At 41.5% G+C, this 22,975-nt stretch overlaps 2 protein-coding genes across 6 annotated transcripts in view; both read right to left on the bottom strand.

Annotated features, from left to right (window-relative positions):
- si:dkey-118j18.2 (uncharacterized) overlaps positions 1-22,975 on the bottom strand; it is a 192,338-nt gene that overhangs the window by 29,753 nt on the left and 139,610 nt on the right. The gene's annotated exons all lie outside the window — the stretch shown is intronic.
- The window catches only part of sema5a (sema domain, seven thrombospondin repeats (type 1 and type 1-like), transmembrane domain (TM) and short cytoplasmic domain, (semaphorin) 5A), a 133,092-nt gene that overhangs the window by 1,459 nt on the left and 108,658 nt on the right, over positions 1-22,975 (bottom strand). For 3 of the 5 annotated variants that reach the window (XM_054765309.1, XM_054765310.1, XM_054765311.1), the window contains 5 exons: positions 12,089-12,298; positions 8,521-8,691; positions 8,193-8,348; positions 6,725-6,769; positions 4,199-4,410 (listed from right to left, as the gene is read on the bottom strand). In XM_054765309.1, the coding sequence (XP_054621284.1) occupies positions 4,199-4,410; positions 6,725-6,769; positions 8,193-8,348; positions 8,521-8,691; positions 12,089-12,298 (794 nt within the window). Of the gene's footprint in view, positions 1-1,514; positions 1,796-4,198; positions 4,411-6,724; positions 6,770-8,192; positions 8,349-8,520; positions 8,692-12,088; positions 12,299-22,975 lie in introns of all 5 variants that reach the window. The other 2 variants (XR_008567328.1, XR_008567329.1) reach the window with 2 other exon arrangements.

The raw sequence follows: 22,975 nt of genomic DNA, 5'->3' as shown, positions 1-22,975 counted from the left end.
AATTAGGTGGTCCGGTACTCCATATTACCAGAGTACTCCCCACAGAGTTCCTTGAGGAACACAGTCAAATGCCTCCTCCAAGTCCACAAAACACATGTAGACTGGTTGGGCAAACTGCCATGCGCCCTCAAGGACCCTGGCGAGAGTGTAGAGCTGGTCCACAGTTCCACAACCAGGACCAAAACCTCCCTTCCAGAAGCCCTGAATAGACCTCAAAAAAGTCCTAATATGACAAGAATAAATTTGATACAGTAAATCCCTGCACATTCGCAATATAAAAATCACGGCACAGTATTGTCAGATATTTGGTCAAAAATTTTGTCCAAAGCCAAGTGCCAAAAATATTTTTTACGTATGGATGTATCAATTAATTGCGGATTTTTACCATAATCACTGGTAACCCCGGTGAAAAACGGGGACAAATTGCAACTTGATTCTAATATTACTTCTTTCTCATAAAAACAACTGTCTTGTGTTTTTTGGTCATTTCACTTTTTTCTCAAAAATGTGAAAGCATTCCAAATTTAATACAGTAAATAAACATTTTTGCTGATGTTACAACGTAAGACTGTAAAGTTGGGAGATTTGGGAGGTTTTGCTTACTATACACACACACACACACACACACACACACACACACACACACTGAATCATACAATATAGTGTACTATATTTGTATTGTCTTGACGTTACAATCCTATTCTCGTAATATTACTATTTTTTTCTCTTCAGCGTGGCCTTCACACTTCTTGGTAAAAAGTACACTCATGAAAATAAAATAAAATAAAATCGAGCAAATAAAATGCGTGAAATGAAAGAGGCCATTCAAAATCAGGTTGAAAAGAAGACAAGGCCTCTGCCAGGCTGAGTGACCTGCATGTGTCCCCCACCTCTGTCATCTCTAAAACCATCACGACTTTCTCTCTTATCCTATCAAAACCATCTAATGAGTCACTCTTTGGGGCGGGGTCTGCGTTGAACTGAACACTTCATGCTGCCGCGTCACCCCAGAGGGACGACGTGACACTAATGGGGAAAGAGTGTGCCAATTAAAAAAGTCATTTATTTGGCTCCTTCTTTCCTGTGATGTGATTTACACGCAAAGTAATCAACGCTTCGCTGGTCCCCGCAGACATGACGACTGCATCTCTACGACTGCAACCCTGTGGTGTGACAGGATCTGCTCCTATGAGATGGAAGGAGAACATGAGCAGCGTATAGGTCTCACTTTTGAGACTTCCTCCTCCCAATTAGCCTGCGTCTCCTTCCTTTGCAACGCCCCTTCCGGTGTACAAGACAACCGTGTCTTATATTCAGGCTAATGCAAGATTTGTCTATATTGGCCTTAGTGATGAACAGAGGGGTGCTTAAAAACTATTTTGTGCTCAATTTAAAGCACCAGCACATCAAATATGACAAAACAAGACCAATAAACATGGAAAAAAACATGCAACACTGCCTCGACACAAGCTGGGAACAAAGGAGGGGAAGCTAAGACGAGCCAGTACGCCAACCTGTCACGCACAGGAAGTGCCACAGGAAGTGGAGGGGGCACGGTGGTGGTAGTGGGGGGAGGAAGAGGAAGAAGAAGTAGTAGCAGTGGTGGTGGTGGTGGTGGTGGTTTGGGTCGGAGAGTTGTCAGGGAATTGGGGGAGAGGGGTCAAGAGGCGGGATGTTGTCGGGAGGTCAGAGGTTAGTAGAAAATCTCCAGGCCCCGCATGGACACCCCCATGTGAGCAGAGACGGGCTGGTGAATGGCGGGCTCGTCCAGGGGCAACAGAACCGAAACGTCGGGCTGCAAGGAGCAAAGGAAGGAAGGAAATAACAGCAAATCCTTGACTGTGGTAGAAAACGATTCTTTACATCCATGAAATGTGCTTTGTTGTTCGTGGCCTTGTCACGTTCTCTCGTACGATGTCTTTAGGCTCCCTCACGTGCCAACACATGATGTTCTATCATGATACGTTCCAGCAGAACACTACTGTATGTGTACAAGTCCTCCACATGCTTATCACCTGATTCAAATAGGGTGTCTGGGTCCTTCACCGTCTCTGTCCCTCACAGGAGGAGATATCTTATTTGTCCCTTTGCATGGACGTTTTATTCAATTCTACATCTCATTACGGAAAAACCAAAAATAACACCCCTTCACCCCAAAATACCCCTACAATATCATGACCAGTGTCTAAAAATGCATTAAAAGTCTCATCATTCTACCGAAATGAGGCCTGATATCAGCACATTTCATCGTTGAACCCATGTAGGCACGATATGCCCTTGCCAAATGAGTCTTCAGCCATCGTTTTCTCCTGTTCTTGTTTGATTTTTTCTGCTTTTGGTGGCCCGTCGGTATTAATAGCACACCTGTGTGAGACGCAGCTAAGTGAATTATGCTCCTGACTCTAATTGCGTGACAGATGAACGTTCCTGACACCTTCATGCCTTGATGCAATTACACCCAAGACAGGTTTGTGCTCAGCCAAAGGATTTGTTCTCCCTCGCAGAGCCGCTGGCTATTTACTTCATTTTTATAAAAGCTATCTTATGAAATCCTCTACAACTTATCAGAGCATCACTGCACAACCAATGGTAACAATAAAACAGTGGCAGGGGAAGATTAAAAGGACAGATATTAGGTAGAGAAAATGGACTGTTTAGAATTTAAAGGTTGATACATTGAAAGAAAAAAACAGCCTGCATGTCAGCTTTGTGATATCAGTGAAAAAGCGCATCATGAGTACACTTTTCCTCCTTAATGACGCCTTTCTGGTTTTGATTTTATAATTTCAACATTTACATCATACATTTTCATGTTATGACTTTATTCCCATTATATTTTGACTTTATTCTTGTAATAGTATATCTTTTTCGCAACCCAATTTGCCCAAAATTGCAACGTTATTTTTAATTTTGTTTTGTTTCTCATAACGTGACAACTTCATATAAATAACGTCTTTTTTTATGTCAACTTTATTTTGAATTCATTCATTTATTATCAATTTTTTAACTTTTTAATTATGTTTTTCCTCATATTTCAACTTTTATGACAGCTTTTTGCTTGTAATAGTATAATTTTTTGTTTTGTTTCTTATAACATGCCGACTTTCTTTTTACCTAAATCTTTCAACTTTGACTTTACCATTATTTTTCATTGAATTTATATTTTTTATTTTAATTGTGTTTTTTTTCTCAAATTTCAACTAAAATCTCATAAAATCTCATACATTTTTTTTCCATTTTTGCAGTTTTTTTTCCATTTTATTGTTTAATGGTAGTTTTCAGAATGTCCCGTGGGCAAAAAATAAATAAATTCATCACACTGCGACTTCATTCCCATAATATTTGGACTTTATTCTCGTAATACCACAACATTTTCCCCACCAAATTTTCCAAATATGCTCCTAAAATATTTTGTGGTGTTCCACTTTTTTACATCAATATTATGACTTCATTCCAATGTTAGTACTTTATTTCCATAAAATTCCTCTTTTTCCATTTTTCTCGTTAGTTTCCTTGTTTAATTGTATTTTTAAAGTGCCGATGGCCGATGAAAAACCCGCCGTGGGCCACACTTTGGACACCAATGAGCTACACGGTCAACCGCTGAGGACATCAGGGGCAAACCACGGAGCTGACTTCCGGTTCTGGTTTCTATTTTGCTAAAATGCTAATAAGCTGCTAACAAGGACGTTTAGTGATGTAAATGCATAAAGAACACACGCCGTGTACTCATAACACGACAAGATATTGTATGCTAACTTAAAAATGTACGCAATCAGGCAAAACCGTCAGGAGCTGGAATAAACTGAACCTAACGTGGAGGACAAATCAGGATAGAAGAGTCCTACTGAAGTTTGGCAGCACACTCTCTCGCTGGATGCCGTGGTGCCACACAGAACCTGTCATAGCAGGAGACGTCCAAGAAGCGGCGTGTGTTTCCCTGACGGCCGGGAGGCGCATGAATATATCATGAGGAAGCAGAAGCACGAGCGCTGACATAGAACAAAGTCACACAGTGAGACGTCGACACAAGAGGAATGTACGCACACCTGTCGATCTGTTACAAGGCCGCAGGGGTGTCAGCACGCGGCAGGTGTGTTAGAGTGACAGTCAAGAAGAGTCATGCGGCGGGGAGGCGCGTTTAATCACACACTTGATCATCGGGTCAGCAAACGAGAAGAAAATGTCGAGCACAGACCTTGATGGCCTCCACCGTGTCGTATTTGTCCAGCTTGTTGATGTGGTTGGTGATGCTGGTGTTGAGCGGCGCGGCGGAGATGGGGTGGATGACGGTGGCGTCGTGCGCCTGCTGCTGGTAGCGCTGGCAGTACGAGTAGACCAGCAGGGTGACCAGACAACCCAGGATGGAGCTGCTCAGACCCACGGCGATCATGTGGAAGAGGTTGAAGTCTGAAAAATGTTACATTTATTTTAATGTTGTTCCTTCAAAAGGTGATATTTTAGTGCAGGGATGTCCAAAAGGCTGTCCTTTGCGGCCTGTGGCTTTTTTATATAATAGAAATATAATTGAAAAAAAAAAATGTAATCAGAAGTAATTTTAAGAGAATAAAGTCAAAATACTAAAAGAAAAAAGTTGTCATCTCATGAGAAAAAGTTGGTATTTTGCAAGAATAACATAAAAAAAAATGTAATTTGAGCAGCATGAAGGTGAAATAATTTTTTAAAAACCTCGTAATATGAAAACCAGAATGAAAAAGTGGCAATTTTTGGAAAATTACGTTGCGAAAAAAGAATAAAATCACAATATTATGAGAATAAAGTCATAATATTATGAAAATAAAGTCATAATTACAGTGAAAATTGTTGAAAAATGAACAAAAGCCAAGCACAGGAAAAAGAATAAAGTCAAAAATAATAAGAGAAAAAATCATTCTCACGACAAAAAAAAAAAAGCCACAATTTTACAAAAGTAAACTCGTAATATGAGGAAAAATACTATTTTAGTAGCATAGACTTGAAATATTAAGGGAAAAATATTTTTAAAAAAGTCATAATATGTGAAACAAACAAAACAAAGTTATACTTTCTGGAAAAAGTTACGGGAATAAAGTCAAAATATTATGAGAAGAAAATCTTTGAAGAATCGAAGTTTACATATTTTGGAAAAAAAACAACTGCAAAAATGGGAGCAATAATAGCAAAGAGTTAAGTTCATACTTATGCACTTTTTTCACCCATATCACAAAGATGAGATGCAGTTTTTTCTTTAAAAATATATACTTTATTCTTAGCATATCGACATGTGTTGCTTTACTAAATATCAAAGTGGCAAAGTTGCATCCTTTCATTTTTCAGTATGTGGCCCTGCTGGAAAAAGTTTGGACACCCCTGTTTTAGTTCATATTTGTCCACATCTCATAGATGTTGATCATTATTAATATAATGTTATTGTATACACACACACACACATAAAGATGATTAAATAATTCCCAGGTCAGAGTCTGTCAATGGTGCCACCTCTAAAGGAACCACCATCCATTCTTCACAGAGACTGACTTACCAGTTGTTAGTCGCACTGATTGGCCGTATGATAACTGACACTGTATTAATATTATTATTAGAATCATTATCATCTGTGGCAATAGTTACCATCAAAAAACGACCCTAGAAAAAAACAGGTCCAACAACCGAGGTGCCGCTGTATACAACGTTATAAACATTATACACATTCCTCACGCACCTGGAGCGGCTTCTGATCAACTTGAGCACTTCCATCAACATTCCTGCAGCTGTTGCAGCAGCAGAACATGCAAAAAAGAGATTTTATTGATCCGCTCAAACGGTAACCGTGTAGCTCCGGCATATTTTAGTCAAGACTGGAGCGCGTGCATTTTTAAGCACTGCTGCAGTACACCAGTACAGTAATTCACACTCGTGCGGGATATCATCACATCAGCATTTTCCTGCACTGCTTCTTACTTTACACTGGGATTTACATGCAGTTAAGCAGAATTGGAAATGAATGCGGCGCACAGGGTCTCTCTCTGGATGATAAACTGTACTAGACCGCCAACATAGACGCTCTGCGGAGAAAAGGGCTGAGCCGTCTGTACTTCCTCAGAAGGCTGGCGTCTTTCAACGTACGCAAGAAGCTGCTGCAGATATTCTACCAGACTGTGGGAGCTAGCGCCCTCCTGTACGCAGTAGTGTGCTGGGGGAGCAGCCTCAAGGAGAGGGACGCCACACGCCTGAACAAACCGGAGGGGAAAGCGGGTTCTGTCATTGGTACTGAGCTGGACAGCCTGACATCTGTGGCAGAGCGAAGGACACCAAGGAGGCTCCTTTCCATCAAGGACAACCAGCAGAAGAGCAGTTTCAGTGGCAGATTACTATCACTGCCCTGCTCCACTGATAGAAAGAGCAGATCATTCCCACGCCATGCCGCTTTTCACCACAACAGGGGGATAGCAGTAAAAACACACACAGGACTGGACTTATTAACTTATTATGTACTATTATGTATTATTCTTATTACTGAAATTGAAGTTACATATTCTTATTCTACTTTCTTATTTTTCTTAACTCTCCTGTTTTCTTTTATTTTTAAGTAATCACCATTAGTAAGGACACTTTTGCAGAGCTGCTGGAAACATGAATTTTTCTTGGAGATAAAGTATCTATCTGACACACACACACACACACACACACACCCACACGCACACACACACACACACACACACACACACACACACACATTTATTACCTCCACAGCGCCTCTCCTCCTGACTGGAGCGTGCGATGGAGACTTCTGGTAAAAGGGGAGGGGAAAGAAATAGCAAAAGGAATCAGAATTATGCCCAGAACCAACACAAGCCCGCCCCTGCTCGCATGACAAATTGTACCCCCGATGGCGAGTGCTGAGATGAAAGCCACTATTAGTACGACAAAAGATTGAGGTGAAAAACTCTGCTGTGGCACCTGGAGTGGTTTATGAAAAGTATAGGCTCTCATTAGAGGAAATGAAGTACAAGGCATTTTTAATGAACCTTAATGGACTGCCCTTCCCATTAAGGGGGATTGATGATCAATGAAAATGGGTAATTCTATTATCGCATTATATCCCTGCTAATTAATACAGAATAGTTATGAATCTCATTGTTTACTCTTGTCATTAATCAAAGTGTTTGCAAGCAACAGTAGCGCTAAAGAATACATTTTTTAACGTGCGATCGTTGCATTATTCACAGTTTATGAATAATATGTTTATTCTTGCTTTAGTGACGCTCTTGTAGAGGAAGCCACTGCCAGTAGTCGTATGGCTGAGCAAAAATACAGTACAGTCCCTTGCCATGTCCAATTTCACGACTTCACTCTCACGGTTTCTCAAAAATATATGAATAAATCATGCTGTGTCGTGGTTGAATATAGCCTATTAGTAGTTCACGATACGCATAAAAATGGCTAAATGAACTAAAATACAAATACGAGGCATTCAGAAGATGCAATTGTGAGGATATGTAGTACTCTCCAGTGGTCACCAGGTGTCAGTCATGTTACTGTAGAGACACACAAGCACCAGACACGGCAGGCTTTAGTGATATCACAACGGGTACAATAATCCCCTAATACGGGCTACTGTTAACCCTGTTAAAATCAACTCTGAACCCCCCGACGTCACTTCTTGCTCCCCTCCGCCACTCAGCTCCCCCTAACACATTTACAGCAACACAAATGAACCTGAGTATTATTTATGTCTTAAATGTCTTATTTTCAGTTACTATGTCTACTCTACTGGGTAATAGGAGTGTAAAGGTGACTATAGGGGTGTTATTTCATGTCTAGAGAGCTCTATTCATGTTAAAAGCTGTATTTTGAAGGTGGTAAACGGCTTTTCTATGCTCTAACTACAAAAATATTCCATTTATAAATAAGGAATCCTACTTTGCAGAAATTCACTTGCCACAGTCGGGTCTGGAACCGATTAAGCTCGATAAACGAGGGAAGGGTGAGGATATATTTATACATGGGTTTTCTTTTCTTCCATTTTCAACACTAATAGCATGTCTAGACAAGCTTATATTGGAAATATGAGTCAACGTTTCATTTAACCCCTCATTCAAGCCTCGATGTGCCACCTGTCTAATGCAGAAGTCCTTATAAATAATGTATTTTATTGCAAAACTATTGAAATGACTGCTTGAGGCATTACTGACGAGATGAAGTGTGAGTACCTGGTATGAGGTTGGAGTCAGGCGAGCACGACCTGCTCTCACTGCTGTTTCCCGAGCACTGGTTGCCGGTAGGAAACAGGACATCACAGTGACGGACACGCAACTGGGCCCCCCTGGAGTCACACCGGGACCACTGAGACCAGCTGGACCAACTCTCTGGAAAGAGAGATGACAGTAAATCCCACAGCTTGCCGAGTGTTTGTTTGTGTGGGTCCTTCATAGATTATCCATGCATGACTGAAGTCCAGAGGGGCCTGCGATGACTGGAAAAAAATCAGCAAAGGAACCTTTGATGGAAGTGTGTGTGCGTGTGTGCGTGCGTGCGTACCTGGACAGGCTTGGGTGTTGCATAGTGCCTCCTCGGTGTGCAGGCCAAGGCAGATGTCACCTCCGTAAGCAGGCGGGGGGTTACTGCAAGTTCGAGTCCTCATGTAGTGTCCTCCTCCGCACGTCACAGAGCACTTGGACCATGAAGACCAGCAGGACCAGCTGCCATCCACTAAAGCCAGCAGGGGGACAAAGGCCAGACCGGTTCACTCTATTATACCGATGATCGCCCTTTTGACAGGAGTCCAACTTTTCTGAAGATGACTGTTCCACTAGACGCTCCACAACGTTGTGTGCAAAAGCGTGTATCACTTTGTACTGTTGCCAACCAGTGAATTACTACCTTGAAGTATTCAATTCAAGTTAATGAATTTCCTTGTGTCTTTTTTCCAACAATTACGTTCAAGTACACTTTTATGTTCTTGCTCCACAATGTTGTGTGGATGTTGCCAACCAAAACAGCAGCACCAATCGAGGCATACAAACAACCAAACAGAATGTTAATGAATTTTTTTGAGTGTGCAAACTGTCCTTTTTCCGACTTGCGTTCAAGTACGCTTTTATTGTGTGTTAAGTGTTTATTTGAACTGTTGCCAACCACTTGTTAAAAACAAAGTTGCTGTGCGTTACACTCTCGCTCCACAGTGTTGCGTGATTGTTGCCAGCCAACGCAGCAGCACCAGCTGATGCATAAAAATAGCCTCACTATCATTTGAATGTTCATAAATTTCCTTGTGTCCCACGATTAGCGTTGTGGAACACTTGCGCGCTCGCTCCACAACGTTGTGTGCAACAAGTATTCCAATTTGAACTGTTGACAACCAAAATAGCAGCACCAACTGAGGCATGTCTTAAAAACAAAGTTCCTGCGTGCCATTAAATATGAACACACTCTCGCTCCACAGTGTTGTGTGAATGTTGCCAATCAAAACAGCAACACCAACTGAGGCATATTAAAAAAAAAAAAGCCTTGCTGTCCCTCAAATGTTGTGTGCAGTGTCCTTTTTTAAAACAATTAGCGCTCCAGTACGCTTTTATGTGCTCGCTCCACAGTGTTGTGTTAAAGGAGTCTATCAGATTCCAAATTAATATAATAATGGCAGCCTTTAGTGGTGTGCATATTGTTTGCCAATCATATGGATAAACCTCACCTCATTTTGGCAGAGAGTAATTTCCTTTTTGGAAGCCCTTGAGAATTGCTTTTAAAGACCTGCTGATGCCTGGCAGCTCTGTGCAGGTAATTGAAGTTGCCATTGCTTTTTGTCATCTCTGCGTAATTTCTCTATCTCAAAGTGACACGCCAGTCGATTCCTGGCCCTCCATGACGGATCGTTTCATCTCGGGCGAAAAAAACCCCAAACAGATTCATTTGTTTCTAAAGCAGACGGATGGTTGGCATAAAACCTTTTTTACCCCCTTCTCCTTCCCAGCGTTGGATTAAAAAAAAAAAACACCCAAACTAGACATCGGAGGATCACAGCTGGCGTTACGCTCCACCTGATGGATGCCTAAAATAACGTCTCGCATTCCGACGGGCGCTAATTGAGCCGGCATTTGTATTCATTGCCGCTCAAGCGAGAGAGCAGAAGTGTTCATCACCATACTATGGCTGTGCTATGATTAGTCTGTACATTAGCTGCTATGAGCATTAGCATTAAACAGGCGGCAGGTGTAAATAAAATGACATTTACGTAGAGTTCTCCTGCTCGAGTGTGAGCATGCTCTTGCATCCGTGCACAGAGTGAATTAACGGGCTGTGAAAATAGCATCGATGGCTGTTCACGCCCTTGTCTCCTTTGCTTACTTCCGAGCGATGAAGCATTTCGGGAGACAGATTGAGGGTGCTGCAGATTACACCAAGATCCGGGCTATTAGCAAGATACCTTCTCTGAGGGGGGGTTTAGATTAATAATCATCCCATACAAGATCCCACGCGTCTGCTTCGCCCTCGAGACCACGCGTGTTTGATGCAAAAGTTTCCAATTGACAGCTCACTTCCTTCATCAAGAAAAGATTGTGACCGTCAGAATGCTTCCTTTTGCTGGGGAGTACAAACTGCATTGTCTCAGGGCTTTTCACAGCAGAACAAGGCCTGCCATATCCGGCAGCATAATTAGCTTGCTATGTAATTACATCGTGAAGCGCCTAAGAGACGGCCTCTTTGATTCTTTGAAGTAAATCTGTTTTCACCACGGCTCCGATCTGCGTCTGATTGGGATTCCTGGAGATTTGGAGCCACAGGGTTTGGTTTATGGAGGTGTGTATTCATCGCTGTGAGACTAAATGAAAGGAAGTTGGGGAGAACGAGGTTGGTTGTCACACTCGTTATATCTCCCCACCGGATGGCGCTATGTCTCAATTGTGTTCCAGACATTTACGGACTTGCGAACATAGCCTTCTCTGGAGTAAAACAACTGAACTTGAGATGAGACAACTTATTGTGTCTTTCACGTCACATTGTAGATACGCAGCTCCTCGGTATTTGTCTTCTAGGCTTTTTTACACAATGGGTTATAACAAGCAAAAGTGTGAAGGAAAAGCTAGAGTTTAAGTTTTTATAACATAGCTAACGAGGTTGACACAGTTGTTAGCCCTGATGCTAGCAAGAAATTACAGTTGGTGATGGTCGCCACATTCTCTTTGGGGTTCGTTTGTGACATATACTCATAAAGTCATACATATCATAAAGTCATATATATATATATTTTTTTTTTTGGGTCAACCACCGGACTTTTTTTGTTCCATAATGCTCAGTATCTTTCAAAAAACTTAGAATGACTGCTCCCAGCCTCAGCAGCCATAGCACGGTGCGAGAGGCCACAATCCGACCACGTTCAAATAGAAAAGCTTCTTAGCTTGAGCCATCAGGAGGGCATGCCAGTGTGAATGCCTGACAGAAAATGAACATTTGGAGCAGATTTTGGCTTTTATAGCCTGTGGTCTTAAACTTTTGATCAGCTGATAAACAACCTATTTCTGTTTAATTGTTGTTTTCAATAAATTACTTTTTCAAAATGCTTTTTGTCTCACTCCCCCTTCTTGTTTTTGCACATCTAGCTCTATAGCTCTACTTAAAACCTCATTACGTGCAAAATGCAAATTCTAGCAAATTTTCAGCTGGTCTTAGGATTTTGATCAGGAGCGTATATAATCACATTGCGTCATATATATCACATCTTAAGGCCGACAAACAACCCCACCGTGTGTGACAACCACCCCTGCGGTGGGGTCGGCTTTGTTACAATGAGTTGGAAAATAAATCATTTTTAAAGAGGCAAATTTCAAGCCAACACTTAAGCCTCAGTAAGCTTCAGTTTCATGTAGGAATGACTATTGAAAGGTGTTTTGATGATGAGCAATTCACACAAGAATAAAGTGTCGGCAACCAACCCCCCTCACCACTAATTGCTCCCCTCTGTGACATTTCATGGCCAGTATTATGCAAATGTCTCAGGCCACATTTACACTAAACTTTGTAAAGTGGTAAAGCACTGACCAAGGAAGTAGCCAATAAACACTATAGAGACACTATAGAGAGGTTTCAGCCTTTCCTCCTTTCAAGCACTTACCAGGACAAGGAGTGACGTTGCACTCCTGGTACTCCTGTGCCGCCCCCTGGCAGGTCTGACCTCCATACTTGGGCTCCGGGTTGCTGCAAGTCCGCTTCCTGCTGCGGATCCCGCGGCTGCAGTCTCTGCTGCATTGCGACCAGGAAGACCACGAGGACCAGCCGCCGTTTACGGTGCGTCCTGAAACCTTCCCCAGATGAAGAACCTCGCCTGAAAAGCCGGAAGATGAGAAGATGAGAGGCTCGTTCCAAGAAAAACACTCGGATATGAGAGTGATGGATCAGCAACAGCTGCACAAGTGGAGTCCTAATTGTTATTTTCTCAAGATGGATTCAGTAAGATGAGAGCGGCTCATCAAACGACATCAGTTTTCATCATCGGCGCTCTCATTTAGAATGAATCAAGCTGGAGGAATCCGAAACTGTAATTTTTTATTAAACTATAATTACAGCACGCATTAATCAGCGCTGTGGAAATATGGCTGCCGGTGAGAGACATTGAGCAGAATGGGGGAAGAATCATTGGGCATCTTTGAATGAGAAGCCATCTGCTTGAGTCAATGATAATCACCTGCACTGAAATTACAGCGGCTGTCCAGGAGTCATTCAACACCACAATCTCTACTTTTACAGATATTAATGCAGCTTTTTTCTCTCCATCTGTTATCTTTTTATTCCCTCTCCTCTTTGCTGTCTTTACGCCATTTCCATCTACCTCACGACGTCTCTCCGGCCGTGGGGCTCCCTGCTTTGTATTCTCAGGGAGACCGAGTGTTTACCTTGCGTTAGTCTTCAACCTCTTCATAAATACGGCCGACCTTGGCGATGCGCAGGCCGCCCGATCGCCTCGCAAGCTGGCACGCGCGCCGACAGGGCCCGTCGAGGCGCTCGCTCTTTATTGATTCGAAGCGGGAAGCGGGGTGGACCGGCCCCCCGCCCGCAGCTGTGACCTGATACTCTTCATGCGGACCTCTTTAATGGCAAGCTGTGCATGTGCTGATTATGTCTGAGGGCTTGCTCATGTTTCAGCTCAGCCATGCAAACACTGACACACACGCGGGCTCCCTGCTCGCTCGCATACAAATCAGCAGCATATCAAAATAACAGCATTTTTTTTTACAATTTTCACATTTGGAACTGAACTGTGTGTGTGCATGTGCGTGCACGCGTGTGCATGCGTTCACATTTCCCCCACAATGCTTAACTTTCTGCACCCTACACTCCTCCACGCTCTTGCACTTCCTCCTTCCTGTCATGTGTGTTTTTGCGGTCCACGTGATCTCTACCGAGCTCTCTTGAAATGCACTTCTGCCACCTTGTGGACGTTTTTATGGCTTAAAATTGCTATGAAGTGAAATGCATTAGTGGGGTGTTGCGTCAACGCGTCTTTTTGCCTCTCTCTTTGTATAAGCGTTCGGGTTTATAAAAACGTATACCTACGTCTGTGATGTTGAATGAGTTAATAAACATAATTACATGTCCAAACTGCATTTTAGATCGGTGGTTCTCACGTGGTTTGGCTGCGGGACCCACCATCAACCCTTAATGACAAGCGGCGACACAAATACTGGACATTTTTCAATTCAAATTCCTCCAAAATCTTCTATTTCATGAAAAGACAGCAAACCGAATTTGAGGTGTGCCTGCACAAAACAAGTCCGACATCGACAAAACGCACTTAAATAAATGCGCTAACTCGATGCTAATTAACAATGGAAAATCCCATACGGGCGCTAGCATTTAGCATCAGCAATTTTACATGGAGATTTGCTCCAAATATGCAATTAAAAAAATCACTAAGATGCGGGGTCCACTTAAAAAACTGATATGCAACACGCATAAAACACACACACTTCCTGTGGCTCAACAAGAGACCCGACTGACACATTCAACGTCTTCACGGCGGTACACTACTAAAACTGATGGCCTTCTGCGATGACAGCACGACAGAGCATCGTCGCCACCTATTGGTGTGTTAATAGACGACACTCTGCTGCATACAAGAATCCCCTTCAGAATAAAAGTGCAAGATTAACACCCGCGAGCCACTTTTGAGGTCGAATGGTTTTAGAGGAATTCATGTTTTCATTTGATGAAGGAAACGAGGATGAACCTGATAGCTGCATGCATACAAATAATGCATCCATTTAAAGTAAATATCAAACTTGCACTAAATAAGGCCACAAAATAAACGTATTTCACTTCTAAATGTGCAATGAGTATAAATGGAGATGCCCGAAAATTGAAAATATTGCTCAGTTTAAAAAAAAGTTTAAAAAGTCAGTCAAAGATGTGGAGCATGACACTGATGCGGGGTATTTCAGGAGTTTGGTTTTGATGGACACTTTGGTGATATTTTTTATTAATAGTAATAATAAACAATTCAAAATATCAATTAATATTAATCCAGATATTTAATATATGAGAAAAAAACAACATACCTTTCCCCATGTTCTTAAACACCTTTTTCCTTCACACTGTAAATGACATTTGTGGCGCCACCTATGGGTTGTGCTCAAAATGCTTCGGAACGTACGCAAGCGTACGTGTGTTACAGATATCCTCACGGTTTTATAATCATTATGCAAACGGTACATGACTTATGATCAGTCATAAGTCAGTGCCGCCCGCGCCCCTGCAAAGACATGTTGGTTGACGGCGGCCATGTTTTTCAACCAACCTTGCTCAAAAGGTACACACATATGCTTGTCAGTGCCCTATTAGGGGTGTACCAAATTTCACGGCAATGCGGCTGATCACCCTAAAGTTAAATTTCATGTCAGTTTGACTTATGGGGGCAAACTTTGGGGCTTAGTAACAGCGCCGCCATGTGGTGTAGTCGTCAGAAAAATGATCGTACTTGCAACACAGTCCGGGCGCATGTTTTTGTCACATTTTCACAGGAGTTCAGGAGTGCAAGAGTTAGCTTACATCATCAAAATTAGCCAAGAACGAACCAATTTAGTCACAATTTGGTCCAGATCAAAGATTTATTATTATTTTTTTAATCTTAGTGATGCTAGATATTTTTTTCAATAAACTATAGAAGGCCAATTAAAAGAATATGCAGGAAGTGGTGGTACCTATGAAGGTAGGGACACAGTATTGAATATGTTTCTTTAAATAACACGAGAGTACTGTTATAATAACACACACACGCTACGCTTTCGTCGACAAAACAAACAGCGTGGACTCCCGCCCTCTCAAACAACCGCATGTATTGATCGGCACGCATCGTTGCAAGACATTTAATCCACGCGGCGCTGATGAGCCGCACAGAGATGACAAAGGATGCGGTGGAAGATCTAATCTACATTCCCTCCCCCCTTCTGCGTCACCCGCTGCTCAAAGGCAAAATATCCTGCGTGCGTGGAAGAAGGGTTCTCTCTGCAAAATTATGCAATGTCATGTAACAAATGCACGAGGAGGAGACAACGTTGCACACCTTGAGGGGTTACAAAAACTTTGTTGACGCTACAGAAAAAGCGAGAGAGAAGCGTCCTAGATTTTATCGCAACACTGTGTGTGTGTGTGTGTGTGTGTGTGTGTGTGTGTGTGTGTGCGTGTGTGTGTCATGCAATTCAAATCCAATAAATGAGGTGTTGTGGTTGCCCACAGTGGAACCACGCAACGGTGCTCCCTGGGCTGACCTGAGATCTGTCAGGCAGCAGCCGCCATCAAGGGAAGCTTCTCATGGAAGAGCCAATTAAAATGAGCGCGATTAAGAGTCTGAAAGGTTTAAGGAGTCGTGGAGGTTGAATCAACAAAACAGGCTCACGTTTCGGACCACAGCACTGGGACAAGCGGTCGTCACGTGAACTGATATTTTCACACACGGTAAACCCTCACCACTTTGAGCTTCTGATTTTGCGGCTTCAACCTATCTATCACGGCTTTTCAAAACATTCTTAAATCATGCTGTTTCGTGGTTAGCCAATATGCATCTTTAAGCTAACTTATTGTTGGCCTACATGAAGCATTTTCCAGCATAAAAATGGCTAAATGAAGTAAAATACAAATGTAAGGCTTTCGGAAGATGCATTCAAAGATGCTGTGATGATATGTAGTATTCTTTACTGGTCACTAGGTGGCAGTAATGTTACACTGGTGAGACAATAGCCACTGTACAGAACAGGAAGTACAAAAAGGAACAAGGAGTCTACATTATGTCTTATTTTCTCATATTATGTCTACTATATTGCGTAATAGGAGTGTAAAGGTGGCTATAGGGGTGTTATTTCAAGTCTAGAGGGCTCTAATGTTTTTAGAAGGTTGTAAACAGGTTTTCTTTGCACTAAAATATTAATAAGGAATCCTACGTCGAAATTCACTTATCACGGTCGGGTTTGGAACATATTACCCACGATAAACGGGGGATTACTGTAAAACACACATTACATACGGGACTGTGCAAATGTTTTAGGCCACCACTAAGTTGAATGCTTTGATGACATAATGTATTTCACAGCATCATTTTGACACAGTAAATAAGACAGACAATTATTTTAATTCAACGCCACAGTGAGTCAAACTAGAATAATAAAAAAACTCCTCTTTATCCAGATCCTCAGCAACATTTAATAAAGGTTTCCTTTATTGTTTTACTGTGTCCAAATGTATCAAAAACCTCTGCACAATGCTGTATACATATTGGTACCAACATGTCGGCTTGTTCTCGTTACATTGCGCCTTTTGTGCACTATTTTCCGCAATTTTATCTTTTTTTTGGTTTAATTAAGTAAAAAAACAAGCAATACATTTTGTTTTTCAATTTTTATTATTAGAATTTGGCTCGCCATGGTCAATTCCTAAAAATGTTCAATTTAATTATTATTGCAATTAACTTTTGTTATTAACAAATTGCATAATTCATTTTAATAGACACTACATTAAAATCAGAATATGAAAATATAAACATATATATTTAATTACATATTATTATTATCATTATATTCATTAATAATAAGAAATAACTAAAAAATGTATACTATGTATGAATTTATTATTTAATGATAATTGTATATTGTATGCAACTGTCCATATTGTGCCATGTGAGGATACACATTTTTGAAGCTGGTGCTTGTGAGTGTGATGTTTAAAAAAAATAGATGTTTCAAAGCTGTGCTACGCTCCCCGACAACAAGTCTGTGCACTTTACTCTTTTTAAACGATCCAAAAACACCACCGCCAACTAAGAAAGGTGGCCACGTTAGAAAGAAAGATATCCTGCTGGGCAAACTCCAGTTTAAGGTTACCTTTCTGGACCATCGGGCTGCTATCACATATGGCTCCCATCAAAGCCGCCGTCTGACATCCAAGGTAGATTCAATCAGAACGCCAACTCAGCGATTGGTTTCGTATGTTGGCGTATCGACATTGTCTGGTCAGCATTGCTTGATGTCAGCTTCTGATGGACAGGTTTGCCTTTGAACGCATCACCAAATGTTTGTGCTGCACAGAGCTTCAAGCAGTAAGTCAGCTTGGACAGGAACATAAGGGGCGCTGAATTCACGTGAAAACAGATGCTGGAGGGAATCAATTTGAGCCGTAAAGTAAAGGTATGCTTTTGAAAAGGACTGATTTACACTCGTGGTGCAGATACAGTAGGCGCAGCAATTTAGTGTGTAAAATGGCGATGGATGGCCGCAGCCTTGTACTTGTAGAATGTGTGCATATGCCTTTTTAAAAAGGAGCTGCCACAGTGAAACATGGAAGGATGCAAGGGTCACTTTGATATTTGTAAAGCAACACATGTACAAGTAGTTATGATAAGAGGTTATATACAGTCTCATCTTTGTGATAAAAGTGAAAAAAATCCATTATTAGTATCAACTTTGCTCTTTGCCACCCCCCCATGTTTTTTTCTTAAATTTTCCAAATACTTTTTTCTTGAATAATCTTCATAAATTTTCTTCTTACAGTACTCATTTTTATTTTTCCCCCAACCCTCATAATATTACTGACATAAAATTGTGACTTTCTCTCATTAGAAGGACTTTTTTCCTCTTCATATTTTGACAGTGCTTTTTTTTTAATATTTCAACTTCCTCCTTTTAAATTTTCTTTCTGAAATTATGACTTTATTCCCATAATATTTTCACTTTATTCTCATCAAATAACTTTTTCCAACATAAAAATATATATTTTTTTCAACTTTATGCTACAAAAAATGCTATTTTTCCTTATATTACGTCATTTTTCCTTTTAATATTTTTTACTTTATTCTTGTTAAATTACTCAGTTTCCCCTTTTTTTTGTTGTTTTATTTTTCTTGTTAACTTATGTTTACAATGTGCCGCGGGTCAATAAAAAAAAGAAGAAAAATAACTAATAAATGGCCCCTGGGCCGCATTTTGGACACCCATGCTCTATAACAACAAAATATGACGCTGGTTGCCTTCCAAGTGGGTGAATATTTCAAAACAATTATTTATGTCAGAGGAATTAATGTCAAAATGAATTCAAATGTTCGACAGTCGCAACCATAACACCTTTTATTTATGACCTGACTAAGTAACATTCTTACCCGTCATTCAAATCATTTATTTATTCCTAATATTTATATATATATATTTTTTAACGCTATTTTGCTATTGATATGTTATTATTTTTGTTTTTTCATTGTTTCGTTACGTCGCTGATACGCTATTTTGCAGTTCCATTTCTGGTTCCATGGTTATCGTCACACCTTGGCTCCTTGCAATCACCGGTTGTTTGACTGAAATTTTGGTTAAAGTCCAACTTTCGCGGCATTAAACAATATGATTAACTTCCAGTTGATATCTGCCATCCGTCCTGACAGACCTTTGAGTTATTTGGTCATGTAAGTGTACATAATACGCTTCGTACCTTTCGTTATTATACCACACGCTGCTGATCAAGGCTGGCTGAGCAGAAAGAGATAGACAGAGAGGGAAGAAAGCAAAGACAATAAGGACAGCGATGCGGTTATCATCCGTCAGCACTGGCCTGCGTCCACCAAGCCTGTACTCTGCAGAAAACTAATCTGTTGCCCACGAGAGGGCCTGGCCCTGATAGCACATCAGCTCAAGTGAAACACATCAAGGCTGCTGACATCCCACACTTCCTCCAGGGGAAACAATGAAGCCATCGCTCACCAAAGGAAGACTAAACTCACAGACGTGTTATTAGTACACTGCGTGAGTGCAACTGTTTTTATTTCACAACGTGCCGGCGTTAGCCTCCTCTGAACTCTACCCACAATTCATTCCCCGCCAGCTTTGTCGCCTCCATGACACCGTCAGCTAACAATTACCCCGCGCTCAGCTCCTCAGAGTAATTTGGGGAAAAACAACCCTGCATGAATGTCAAATTCCAGCTGACACAGTGGTGGTGTGGTGCATGTTTGTCACACTTAAACGTTTCAGATCATCAAACACATTTAAATATTAGTCAACGACAACACAACAAAAATGCAGTTTTTAAAATGAAACTTTTTATTATTAAAGGAGGAAAAAATGTCCCTGTGTGAAAAAGTGATTGCCCCTAAACCTAATAAGTGGTTGGGCCACCCTGAGCAACAACAACTGCAATCAAGCGTTGATAACTTGCAATGAGTCTCTTACAGCGCTGGGGAGGAATTTTGTCCCACTCATCGTTGCAGAATTTTTGTCATTCAGCCACATTGGAGGGTTTTCCAGCATGAAGATCCTTTTTAAGGTCACGCCACAGCATCTCAAAAGGATTCAGGTCAGGACTTTGACTAGGCCACTCCAAAGTCTTCATTTTGTTTTCCTTCAGCCATTCAGAGGTGGACTTGCTGGTGTGTTTTGGATCATCGTCCTGCTGCAGAACCCACGTTGGTTTCAGCTTGAAGTCACAGACATTGTCCTTCAGGATTTTTTGATAGACAACAGAATTCATGGTTCCATTTATCACAGCAAGTCTTCCAGGTCCCTAAGCAGCAAAACAGCCCCACACCATCACACTACCACCGCCATATTTTACTACTGGGATGTTTTTCTGAAATGCGTTGTTACTTTTATGCCAGATGTAATGGGACACACACCTTCTAAAAAGTTCAACTTTTGTCTCATCAGACCACAGAGTATTTTCCCAAAGGTCTCGGGGATCATCAAGATCTTTTCTGGCAAAATTGAGACGAGCATTAATGTTCTTTTTGTTCAGCAGTAGTTTTGCTCTTGGAGCTCTGCCACGCAGGCCGTTTTTGCCCAGTGTCTTTCTTATGGTGGAGTCATGAACACTGACCTTAACTGAGGCAAGTGAGGACTGCAGTTCTTTGGACAGTTCTTTGGTTGTTGTGGGATCTTTTGTGACCTCTTGGGTGAGTCGTCGCTGCTCTCTTTGGGTAATTTTGGTCGGCCGGCCCCTCCTGGGAAGGTTCACCACTGTTCCATGTTTTTGCCATTTGTGGATAATGGCTCTCACTGTGGTTTGCTGGAGTCCCAAAGCTTTATAAATGGCTTGAAAACTTTTCCCAGACTGATAGATCTCAATCTCAGTTTTGTTTTACCAGCCATGTAGCTTTGGATTTTTTTTCCCTTTCTTTATAATAAAAAGTTTCATTTAAAAATGTGTTGTCATTGACTGACATTTCAATTTGTTTGATGATCTGAAACTTTTAAGTGTGACAACCATGCAAAAAATCAGGAAGGGGGCAAACACTTTTTCACATCACTGTATGTATATTATATTTAAACATTTTATTTCATGTTGGAATTTGTCTAATGAGCCCTTCCTTCATGATATTCTGCAGGTGTCCAATTGTATGATTCAGAGCTACTGTGGCACATACTTGTAGTAATTAGAATTACCAGCATGGTTTCAAAGCACGGGCCTATAGAGAAGCAGACATGCTGTTATATATTCATATACTTGTATAAATATAAAGGCTACAAAAGCTCTGGGCCATACAACAGTGAGTCATTACAGGTTCTAAGTAATTAACTTAATCGCTATCATTAAGCTGTGATCACTAAAATGAAACATTATGATGTATAAAAGCTTGTATAAATACCCAGGTAGCCTGGCAAACTTGCGTTTTTTCCACTTAAAACCTGGGAGCATTTCCCTCACGCAGCTGTTTTGGGCATTTGCGGCATTTTTCTATTGCATTTGCGTTGCGTTTCTTCTGCGTTTTTGGTTTGGTTTTGGCTGCCCGTTTGGCGCCCATCGGCCAACGTAAAAACGCAGAAAATGAAAGTGGATAACATCTGGCAAACGCCATTTAATTCATCAGTTAAGTAGTCAGTTTCGATTAAAACATTTTCACACATTGTTTCTGTTGACATCATCACGCTGCATCCACGGGTCAATGGCGACCTCGCCTTTCTCTTTTGTCACTTGTTGTCATGACTGCACGTGATGTGATATCAAGCTTTTGGTGACAACCTTTAATGAAATACGTCTCACACACAAACACACACGCACGCACGCACACCCGTCATGCTTCCTAATCAGAAACAAGGCGGCCCTGTTAAAGCGGCTGTCACACATTTAGCCTTTTTCAAAACTAACATCAGCTCGGTGCTCCTTTCAAACCCTCCAGGTGTGACAAGAACACCACGTACCTGTGACAGCTCTGGTTGGGACTGATAATCAGGAATACTGCAGTAGTGAGGAGGCTGCATGTGACAGTGAGAGCGCTAATAGAATGAGACCTTCATTTGCCTCCAAACAACACAAACAAATACGGAGGATGATCTCCGAGTTTTACTTTCCCAATGGGAGGACACTGCTTTTATTCGAGAGGAGACTGAGGGCACTAGACCGAGGGACTAGCGCAGCAAACTGGGTGAGGAGTACAAAAGTGTCAATATGGTGAGTACTGCTGTCTCTTCAGTGGAACAGAGGCCGAAGTTGGACGCATGGAATTGTCTAAAATGTCTTTGTACCGCATGTTTTTGGATCAACTAACTTCTACTCCTCACCCACTGCACCCACAGGGGTGAAAATTTGGAAAACCATGCACCCCTACTGTGTTGCCCATGCTACTATTTTTCTGACAAATACACCAGAAGGTGGCGCTGTTATTAAACCCCAAAGTTTGACCCCAGAAGTCAGATCAACGTGAAATTTCTCAACACAGCTCACTGTAACTTTAGGGTGTTTGGTTGTATCACCACAAAATTCAGTACACACCTTTCGGGGACTGACAAGCACATGTGTGCAAAATTTGAGCAAGACCGGTTGAAAAACATGGCGGCCATCAAACAAAATGTGTTGCAATGACACAGGGGATAGTCGGGGTGACTTGAAACTTCCCACACAGCCCTCTGTAACTTTAATATGTTTGGTCGTATCATCACAAAATTTGGTACATGCCTTTTGGGGACTGACAAGCACAGGTGTGTAAACTTTGAGCAAGAGTGGTTGAAAAACATGGTCGCCATCCAACAAAACGTCTTGCAAGTACACGCTGGGGACTTAGCAGCTAACTGCCCGTAAATCATTGAGCATTTGTCTAATGATTCTAAAACTTTGAGGATATTGTTATTACATGTACGGTAATGCGTAGAAGATTTAAGACTTGAAGGCAAGCGTGTGAAGCACACGATCCACAAGCGATCCATCCCTGCAATTGATGACTTATTTATACTTCCACCAGATGGCGCACGGCAAAGAAGTGAAAACTCTCTAATCAACTGCTTTGGTCGCTGCTGCCCACAAACTAAAGTGCTTAGGCTGCACTTTTAAAATGATTAATAGGGAAATGGGTTGAATGTATCGTTTGTACTCTTAAGCAAGTCCATTTTTCAATGGCCCTTGAACCAAAGGTTTGCCCACTCCTGTCCTAAACTGTAATTGATGAATTAATTACGAGGTGCGACTCCATACTGTCTTGGCAGAGGCTCATTTAGTTGTAATCTATAGATTGGCTGATAATTAACATACAGTATGGCTGATA

This window comes from Dunckerocampus dactyliophorus, chromosome 21 (assembly GCF_027744805.1).
Source record: "Dunckerocampus dactyliophorus isolate RoL2022-P2 chromosome 21, RoL_Ddac_1.1, whole genome shotgun sequence".
NCBI lineage: Eukaryota > Metazoa > Chordata > Actinopteri > Syngnathiformes > Syngnathidae > Dunckerocampus > Dunckerocampus dactyliophorus.
The sequence above is the reverse complement of the archived record's forward strand: the minus strand, read 5'-3'. Positions and strand labels throughout refer to the sequence as shown.